Here is a 10348-nt window from a genome sequence, read left to right as displayed (position 1 = left end):
ATCCCTGTAGGGCAAGTGTTTTGGGGACTTTCATCTACTTTTGTCCAGGTGAGATTTTCTTCTATATTTATTAAATTGAAAGATAGGAAAAGATGAAAAGCAAATATAAGGTGGTACATTACAGAGCCGGCCCAACGGTCACTTAGCCATGCAGGACATCTCTGGACAGGGAATACAGAAACAGTGTACCCTGTAACAATCTATTGGAGAACAGAGAGATTTCATCTGCCTGTCTGGTACCCAGCCTCCCAAGATGGTCCTTAACAATTCCACCATATGGGATCCCTGGTGGCTCAGCAGTTTAGCACCTGCCTTTGGCCCAGGGCGTGATCCCGGAGTCCTGGGATCAAGTCCCGCATCAGGCTCCTGGCATGGAGCCTGCTTCTCCCTCCTCCTGTGTCTCTGCCTCTCTCTGTGTGTGTGTGTCTATCATGAATAAATAAATAAACAAATCTTAAAAAAAAACAATTCCACCATATATGAAATATATATATATATATATATATATATATATATATATATATTTGTGTGTTCCTCATACTTTTTTTTACAAAAATGAGAGGACAATTTATACACTTATTTCACTTATATGCAAGAGCATAGATATTGATCTCAACCTTTTAATGGTTGCATAATGTTCCATTATGTGGCTAAATCGTAATTTAATTAACCAGCCTCATGGTTACATTGTTTTCATGTTCTTTTACTATTACAAATAATGATGCAGTAAACATCTTTGCACATAAGTCTTTGTGGGTTTATCTATTAGATAAATCCGTAGAATAGGAAATTTTAGGTCAAGGGCTATGCGCATTTTACATTTCCTATCCCTAATTACACTCCAGAAGTGTTCTTTCTTATGCTCCAACCAGAAGTCTGTAATAAAGCTTTTTCTCCACATCTTTCCTAATGCATTCCATAATCAAACTTTTTTTTCATTCTGAGAAAGATTTTCTTCTAGAAAATCACCTCAAAACAAGGAAAACAGAGTTGAAAACTGTATCTTGGGGCTCCTGGGTGGCTCAGTGGTTGACTGTCTCTTTCAGCTCAGGATGTGATCCCAAACCAGGGACTGAGTCCTGCATCAGGCTCCCTGTGAGGAGTTCTGGGATTGAGTCCCACATCGGGCTCCTTGTGGGGAGTCTGCTTCTCCCTCTATGTCTCTGCCTCTCTCTGTGTCTCTCATGAATAAATATATAAAATCTAGAAGGAAAAGAAAAGAAAGAAGAAAGAAAGAAGAAAGAAAGAAAGAAAGAAAGAAAGAAAGAAAGAAAGAAAGAAAGAAAGAAAGAAGAAAGAAAGAAAGAAAGAAAGAAAGAAAGAAAGAAAGAAAGAAAGAAAGAAAAGAAAGAAAGACTGCATCTTAGGTGAAACTAAGAATACCCAGAACTACAGTACATGACAATGAAAGGTAGTTGGAAAAAAATGTAAGTGCTCTGGCTCAGAAAATATAGTCCAGCCCAGGAGATTCCAGGGTTCCTTTGAGAGTTTATGGATGCCATCAACCATCCAACCATTGTCCATTCTTCTCCATCATCCTCAAATGCTGATATTTTATCCTAGATGTGTCAACTGAGGATCACAAGAGGGCAGCACTAGATATAAACATCACAGGGACACCTAGGTGACTCAGTTGGTTAAGCATCTGTCTTTTGTTCAGGTCAAGATCTCAGAGTACTGGGATCAAGCCCCACATTGGGCTCCTGCTCAGTGGGGAGCCTGTGCTCGCGAGCTCTCTCTCTCTCTCTCTCTCTCTCTCAAATAAATCAATAAAAAACTTTAAATTAAAAAAATATATATGTATAAAATATATATATATATGTAAACATTACATTTGCACTTCTTATTCTTATTCATGGGTTGGAGAGCTAGAAGCAAGTTCTCACTTCCTGTCTCTTTAATTGGAACACAAATTCTTCCTCAAAAGACCCCTGGCAAATTTCCTCAAATATCTTATTAGTCAGACCTCATTCATATGTCCATCTTTAGATGCAAAGTAGTCTAGAAATTCTAACTCCAGCGGCAGTTGATTCACCATCGCTGGGGCCTGCCCCAGAAGATCCAGGAGTCCATCCAACTGCTCCTGTCCCCCACTGACAGTCAACTCTGTCCTGGAGCAGCACAGCCCTAGCCAATGTGCATGCTCCCCAACCTACAGCCCTAGAGGCACCTGGGGCCGGTGACCCATTCTCTCCAGTCACAGACCAAGTACCAGTCCCCATGCCACACTTGTTTGACCAGGCTAAGGCAATATTGCAGAGCCACATCAACTCCAAATGTGGGCAGATTCACCAGGGCAAGGTCCCTGCTTGTGTATGTAGCTCTTGGCAGTGCATAATTCCTGGGGGCCTGCAAGTGGCTCCCTTCACCTGCATCCCAGAAAGCAAGCCCTTGGAGCTACAGGCCACAACTGACCCTGCCCTACAACAGAAAGCTGGGGCCTGGATACCAACGGCCCTTGATCAACAGCAACAAGCCCCACCAGACCCTGTCACTGAACACATTAAGCTGCCCCAAGCCCTGTCCGAGGGAGCCATTGAGAAACTGGAGACGACTCTGAGGCACAAGTACCTTGCCTTCTTGTCAGGGCTGCCTGCTCTTTATTATGTGGCTCTCTCTAGGGCCATGGCACCGGCAATCTCTACCCAAGCTGTAATCACAGGAATGGTGCCTGGACCTGGCGAATTCCCTACTGAACCTCTGACTCAGATGATCTCATCTGAAGAGCAGTGCCTGAGTCCTGGGCCATGCTTTCAAGATGCCAACAAGACTTGTGCAGACACTGCAGAGGAGCGCCAGGTGGAAGAACAGGTGGAACAAATGATCGAGGAGGTGCCTCTAGAAAGCCAGGCAGAGGCCTCTGAGCTTTACACACTCAAAAAACCCATCTTAGCCAAACTAAATTTCCATCTAAGAAAGAAGATCCTAGAGATACAACTGGGAATTCCCATAAAGGCAAGGGAGTCCAGAGAACAAACTGGGGCAACCCCAGACAACACATCCACACAGGAGTCTCTCAGGAGTCTAAACAATCAAGGAAAAACACTGCTCCAGGATCTCCCCATCCCACCAGATGCTCCTCGTGCCCCAGATCCAGAATGGCTTCACCTGAAAGAACAGCTGGCCATTGAGTTAAAGGCAGTGCAGCAGAACCAGAAGCAGCCTAGTTCAAGAGCAGTACCTCATGGCTCTGCCCACTGGGCCTCCAAGATCTCACCGCCCAGCGGAGACATGAAGGAGGCCCAGGTGCTCTGTGTTCACCTGGAAGCCAGTGCGAACAGCCCCAGCCTGGAGGAGCCCTGGAGCCCTGAGCCCCAAAGCCCTGGCAAGAGCAAGGACTCCGCCCAGGTCCCCATGCTGGCAGAAAAGAGAGAGGACCCAGGGAAACCCAAATTGGCAGGAGACCATGGGGAAGGGGATGCAGAGTTTGCATGCTCCTTTACAAGAGAAATAAGCGACCCCGATGAAGCCCAGAGGCCAAAAGGGATACTTCTGAATAGGGCACCCCGCACCCCCCAGCGAAAGAGCCATAATTTTCATCTTGCTGCTCCCTTTGAACACAATACCCGGCATCACCCTCAGATTAAGCTTCCAGAGCCATCTCCAGGAATCCCTGGGGTTAAAGTTTCTGAGAAGAATGACCTGCACGACAGTCAAACCAAGCTCAATGTCATCCTCAAGCCAGCAAGGATTCCTAAGAATGTCCAGCCTATGGTGCCCCAGGCATCACAGGGCCAGCCTTTCCTGGGCCAACTCATTCAGGCTAAGCCTTTGCAGGGCCAAACTTTGAAAGGTCAGGTTTTGCAGGGACAGGAGATGCCAGTCCATACTCACAAGAGGCCCAGCCTTCCAGAAGCAGGCTTGAGAAGTAGGATGAAACCCTTCCTGTACTGTTTTAACTCCAAGATGAAAGGCAAAGGGCATAAGGAATCCATGTTCTCTATAGCTGGGAAGGTGGCCAACCCCAGAAAAGAAAGTGTACAAAAGAGCCTGGCTCCAGCCAAAAGTCCGGTGGAGCAAATCAACACTGAGAAGACAAGAGGGGACTCCAAGGCCCAATCTTCCCCCACTGAGAAGCAGTTGGACCTGGCTTTCTTGGATGGACCCCATTCCCCAGACAGTAAGCTCCGGCACCACTCCCATTCTCACCAACTCCATTCTGCCTCAGTCCTGGACCACCCCCGCCACTGCCCTCAGCACTGTCCTCAAGTGGCTTGTGTTACCCAACCAGAGAATGCACCCTAGGTCTCAACTCTCACCCCAGAGGGAAACGGTCTGCTCAAGAAGACTCAATACAATCAAAAGACTTTGTAGGCTCCCCAACATCTGTGTCCCTTGAAGAGGGCTGCTACTGTCATTTTCATTAATGTACAGGTGGGGCAGAGTGCCACCCAAAATACATCCTATATCTCTAAGCAAAGAACTGTCTGTCTCCTTCTCTCCACTGTGCTGTGTTAAGGGAAGGCATGAGGGGAGGCTAAAATGTCCTTCCCAACTAGAGAAGGAGCTCTAACCCACACTTAAGCTGGGTCAGCCTTCCACACAACTCCTCTCAGCCTACGCTGGACTGTGGATAAAGGGGCTTGAGCAGAGAAGGAAGGTAAGCTACGTAAAGGTCAGGCTTGAATTCTATCATGGCTTTCCATTGGTGTCCTTGGGCCCAGAGGAGCAATGTGGACGTGAGGAGGATAGTAGTGACAAGAAGGAATGGCCAGGAATCCCACAGGCAGAATTCACTGATGACTCCTGTAAAGGCCCACAGTCTGCAGGGGAGGGTTTTAGAGGAGTGCCACAGTGCTCCAACCTTGAGGAAGTACTTTGTGTTTATCAAAGCAGGTAGCTAATATGACAGGATATCAAAAGAAAATGATAGAATCCCCCCTCCTTGGCTCTCTGTTAGTAATTGGCAAGATCTTTCTGGAGAATTCATCTGCGAGGCTGCTGTAACTCTCTTGCCCAAAGCTTGCCTCCACTGCCTGCCAGCTGCGTGGAATGAGTGACTTTTGGAATAGAGATCACAGTAGGCCATGAAGAGGGGCTTGTCCCCCACTCCCAAGGGCTGGCAGGGAGAGAATCAGGGAGTGGGAGCATGTCGATGGACGTCTGAGTACCTGAGACAGAGGCTGACATGTTCCTGACCAGGGTATGATAAGGGAACAAAACCAATTTACTGTGCACTCAAAAGAGTTTGGAGCCAGGAAGTCAACTCAAGGTTCAAATGCTTTGGGGGAAAGTAGGTGATTACATCTGAGTTTCATTCTGCTTGCCCATAGAGTGATAAGGAACAATGGGTTGAGCTTTGTTATCCAAAAGCAATGCAAATTAATTCAAAATCAGAACACTTACCCTCTACCCTACCAAACTTGAACCAATGTCTGGTAATGGTATTACTGGAAGTACGTTTTTTTGCTTAGCCCAAATATGAAGTTAGTCACTGAGTTGTAATCTTGATATCTCTCAACTTTGCTCTTTTCCTCTTTTTTACTGCCCCTGTTTATATTCAGTTTCTCTTCCATTCTTGTCAGAATAATTTAAATAATGGCTCATATCCCCAGGGCTTAGAATAGTGGCTGGTCCAGAGTAGTATCTAAATAGTACTTGAAATAAAAGTCTGAACCTGGAGAATAGACAAATCACTACATTATATGATGAATTCTATGGAATGGGGGATCCTGTCACAGGAGGAAGAACTCAGCTGATAGGACCCCTAAGAAGGATAAGAATAAGAATGACTTTGAAAAGCATCTTATGTTCAACAATAAAAATATATGAGGACTTATACAATGGAGCTCATGATCTCATGGGATAGAGTCTCACATGCCGAAATTGTCTAATCAAAATATATGCTTAGGAGTCCAATATTCATCTCAAAATATATAAAAGTGAACAACTGATTCCTCACCCATCACTATCACATAATCACACATACATAACATGCTTCTATCACAGTTATTACCATGTCAGTGGCAACTCCATTTTACCATTTTCTTAGGACAAAAATTATGTCATCTTTGACCTTTTTTTCCCTAATAGTCCATATCTGATCCAGCAATATAATCATGCTATCTCCACCTACAAAATGAATTGAGAACATGACCACTTCTTTCTCTGTCTGCTGCTAAGATTAGTACAGTAGCATCATAACTTATTTCTCAGCTTCTTACTGAGACCATACCTCAACACTCTGTTCTCAATAAAAAAGCCTGATGGTCCTCAGGGAGGGTCCTGGCTATGGATGATTAGATAGATAGATAGATAGATAGATAGATAGATAGATAGATAGATAATAGACAGGTAGATGTAAAACCATGAGATTGGATAGGATCACCAAGAGAATGAGTGTAAATAAAGAGATCTAAGGACTGGGCTCTGATACACTCTAACATTAACAAATCAAAGGCAGAAAGGTGGGGGGTGGAGGGGGGGTGTGGAATGCAGGAATCAATAAGCAGAGACTGTGAAGTAGTAGCCCCTGAGGTAGGAAGAAAAGCAGAAGAGTATAATATACTGGAAGCCAAGAACAAATATTGTAAAGAGAAAGTGAGCAACTGCATTAAAAGTTGCCAATCAGCCAATTAAGATGACTCAGAGATGATACGTTAGCAACATAGAGATCATTTATGCCTTGGGGACAGACTCAGGTGAGTAGTGGAGATGAAGGTGTGATTGGAGTGGATTTAAGAGAGAATGGAGGAGCAACTAGTGATAGAAAGTATAATCAATGGTTTCAAGGGATTCTGTTCCACAGACAGGCAGAAAATGAGGGCGTAGAACAGAGCAAGATTTTTAAAAGTAGGAGACATAGCATGTTGGATATTGATGGAAAAGATCCAATGGAGAGGAATAAGTTGACAAGTAAGTGAGAGTACCCAAGAAGAGGGGTTGGCCTTGACTAAGCACAGACACTGCACTGGTGGTAAATAAAGAGAGAAGACATTAATGAGGAAGGACTTTGTATGTCAACAGAAGAGGGGCACCTGGGTGGCTCAGTCAGTTAAGCATCTGCCTTCAGCTCAGGCCATGATCTCAGGGTCCTGGGATCAAGCCCCAAGTCAGACTCCCTGCTCAGAGAGGAGCCTGTTTCTCCCTCTCCCACTCCCCCTGTTTGTGTGTGCTCTCTTTCTCTCTCTGTGTCAAATAAATAAATAAATAATCATTTTAAAAAAGAAGAAGAAAGATTTCCCCAGTTAAGAGAGTGGGGACAAAGATCTAGAGAGGAAAAACAGGAGCTGGGAAAGGATCATAGCAAGTAGGGGGAAGGACAAAATGGAAAGCCAAAACCAGAGGTGGAGCAGAATCCTAGAAATTATCATGATGAGTTATTTTTAGGACCCAAGAAGTCAGTAGTAGCATGTGAGCCCAGGTGGGCAGAAAAGTGGTAGAAGTTGGTGATCATATGTGTGGAACAGTTGCTCTTGGAACACGGTAGAAGAGATGGGAGAGAAAGATCTAAATGCATAGTGCATAAAGAAGAGGAGGGGGCTTGAGACAGAGAAATAGGGCAGGTGTGGTATACTGGTGTTCACTCAGGGACTAGGGTGCTTTGGAGGTAGAAGGAGAGAACTGGAAGTCAAAAAGACAGAGGCTGCCCTGAGTGGATGGAAAGAATCTCTGTTTTGGACACTTTGTATCTCTCAAAAGGTAGCATCTCTGCATTCCCACATTCTGACCTAGCTCACAGGAGCCAAGAGCTAGAGGAAATACAGGAAGGGCTGTAGTTTTCCTATGACATGGTATGAGGGGAGATGGGACAACTCCATCTTACTAATTCCTAAGGAAATCCAGGATGACTCAACATCCCTTCAAACCAAGAGGTGGTGGTAGGACTCTCTTCCACTGATATGATCCAATGTGTCCACTGTTAGCAGGATGCAGAAAAACCAGGATGGGAAGAAACACTCTGTGCCTAAAGGATGGGGGGCCCAGGCCCTGCTGTGGCCTTCAGGGTAAGAAGGCACAAAGCCCAAGCCTGCTGAGCCAAAAACCTCCAGGTGTTTTCCTAAAGCATTCCCAGAGATCACAGGAGGTCTTGTGACAGGCACATCCTCCCTGCCTAGTGGGAGTTGGGCAAACAGCCATAGAGCAAGGAGACAAGAGGGGGGACTCAGCGTGAAGGGAATAATCCAGAAAAGGTCACAGCAGCATCATGTGGGAAGCCAAGGTTAACGTGCACACATCCTGACTTAGGTGGAGCAGGTCCTACCTGTCCCAGAGCAGTGTGAGTTCATAGTGCTGACCAAGGTCTTACAACAAAGGGTTGAGGGCATAAAGATGAGCTGGAACAAACACCTTCAGGATTCTCAGTTTTCAGCAAAGTCAAGAGCTGAGAGAAGACAGGGGTCAGAGCCCGTGACTCATGTAGGATGCTGTTGAGGGATGAAGCCTTGTTCATCCCATCTCAGAACCCTAGCACAACCCTCACCCTCCAGTTTTCCTAGGCTCAAGAGAGGTAAAAATCAGAATTTTTACAGAAACTCAAGCATTTACTACTCCAGAATTGGTGGTAGATGCTAGGAATATATCAGTGCTTGCTAGGGAACCCTGGAGTTCACCTCTGGCGCTCTGAGGTAACGTGTCATGGGGAACCCATGGACCCCATGGACCCCTTCCCTTAATCTCTGCAGAGGGCACCTGAGAATTCTATGGAGGGAATTTCAGGCAACTGACCACTGCAGTGCAGGAGAGTGGCTTCTCCACAAAATCACTTCTCCTGTCAAACATTGAGTCCTAGAGGATAGAGACCATGACTGCTTCATTTCCATACCTGCTTACCACGGCCCATCCAGGGAAGGCAGTGAACTCAGAATGAGAACAGGAATAAACCCCACAGATGCTACTTCCTGCACCATGTGAGAGTGGGCTGGGCTTCTTCTCTTTCCCAGCCATCCAAAGCCTAATGTTCCACTGGGCTCAGAGGCCCATGGCAGAGGCCAGGGCTGTCACAGAATGAAGAACAAGAATGGTTGCTGTGTCCGATGCAGGGAGAAGAAAGAAGGGAAGACAGCCCGGACTTTAGGTGGGATATGAGGAATGAACACAATGTAAGGTGCTGGGGGACACAGAGGACCAGATCCCTTTAGGTCTGGCTGGGTCTGCAGAGGGACTGTTCATTCCTATCCCCAGAGACAGCGAGGCCAGAACCCTGAATACTTGGTCTGGATGAGAGCATGGGGAGGGAAAGGGGGCCTGGGAAGGGGCCAGAGGGAGATCTCCATTTCCAGAAGGAGGGGCGAGTGCTGCCAACTGCCTGCCTTTTCCCGCCTCACCCTCTTCTCCACGGTAGCTTCTCTGGGTCTGTGGCCAGGCAAGGAGCATACTGGGGGCTTTCCAGAGTGTATCGCTCCCAAGGTCAAGCCTGCTACAGAGGCCACAGGGGCAGGACCCTGGGCAGGCAGCTGGACCCGTGGGAATCCAGACAGCGGGAAGGGAATGGAAGCCATTCCTGGCGGTAAATGATGCTGGCAGCTGGGGAGTGTCAGGGGAGAGGGGCAGGGTAAAGTGAGAGGCCAGAGCCGAATCCCACACATAGAGACACATGGACACAGATATCCAGCCACACAGATACACAAACACAAAGACACAAATTCAATGAGGCCACTCCAAAACTAATTCAGAATAGTGCCCAGAGACATGCCCAGGAAACACACCTGCATAGACTCAAGAACACCCTGAGTCAGACATGCTGGAGCAGACACTGCCACAGCACACAGGCAGACACAAACACAGGTTTCACCCTTGCAAACAGATACAGACCGACAAACACAAATGCGGTCCAAATTCATCCCCCAAAGTTGCTCTCCTCCATAAAGCCCCCTAGGCCACCTTAAACCAGGCTTATCTTTCCTTCCTCTAAACTCTGGTTTCTAATTCCTGTCCCATACTTGTCCTTAACTAAGGATAGTCCTGGACTCACATGCATACCCCTGGTCTCAACAAATTGGCCGTGGGCTTTCAAAGAAATGACAAGGTCAGCAAGTAGTCAACTGCCCTCTTCAGCAGCCCCATCCCTCACCTATACACCCATCTTCATCCCCAGGAGTGTCCTCAGTTTACTGCAGGGTCCTGACCCCCCAGCCTCAGCAGCCACAGACGCTAAGGGAAGAATAAAGCAGACGGACACACCCTTTCAAGGGAATGCTGGTGGCAATTACCCCAAAATCTTTACTTTGCCTTATGCTTACCACTGTCTACCTCCAATCTGTAACCACTACATCAATGCTATTCTAAGCACAGTTACCTTAACCCTAGATAGCTACACCTGTACCTGCACTAGACGTACAAATATCACATACTTATGACAGTATGGGACACCTGCCCTCCAGGAACTCATAGCTCCTTCAGTAACACC

At 46.6% G+C, this 10348-nt stretch overlaps 1 protein-coding gene across 1 annotated transcript; it reads left to right on the top strand.

The window, feature by feature from the left end:
- Positions 1 to 92: 92 nt before the first annotated feature.
- LOC112649715 (protein FAM205A) lies at positions 93 to 4404 on the top strand. The gene is given in 3 exon segments (XM_035697141.2): positions 93 to 113; positions 2021 to 2096; positions 2099 to 4404. Coding segments are annotated over 3 exon segments (2244 nt in total). The 3' UTR covers positions 4246 to 4404.
- Positions 4405 to 10348: the final 5944 nt, after the last annotated feature.

Source organism: Canis lupus, chromosome 11, assembly GCF_003254725.2.
Source record: "Canis lupus dingo isolate Sandy chromosome 11, ASM325472v2, whole genome shotgun sequence".
Taxonomy (NCBI): Eukaryota; Metazoa; Chordata; class Mammalia; order Carnivora; family Canidae; genus Canis; species Canis lupus.
This window is presented reverse-complemented; position numbering and strand designations above follow the sequence as displayed.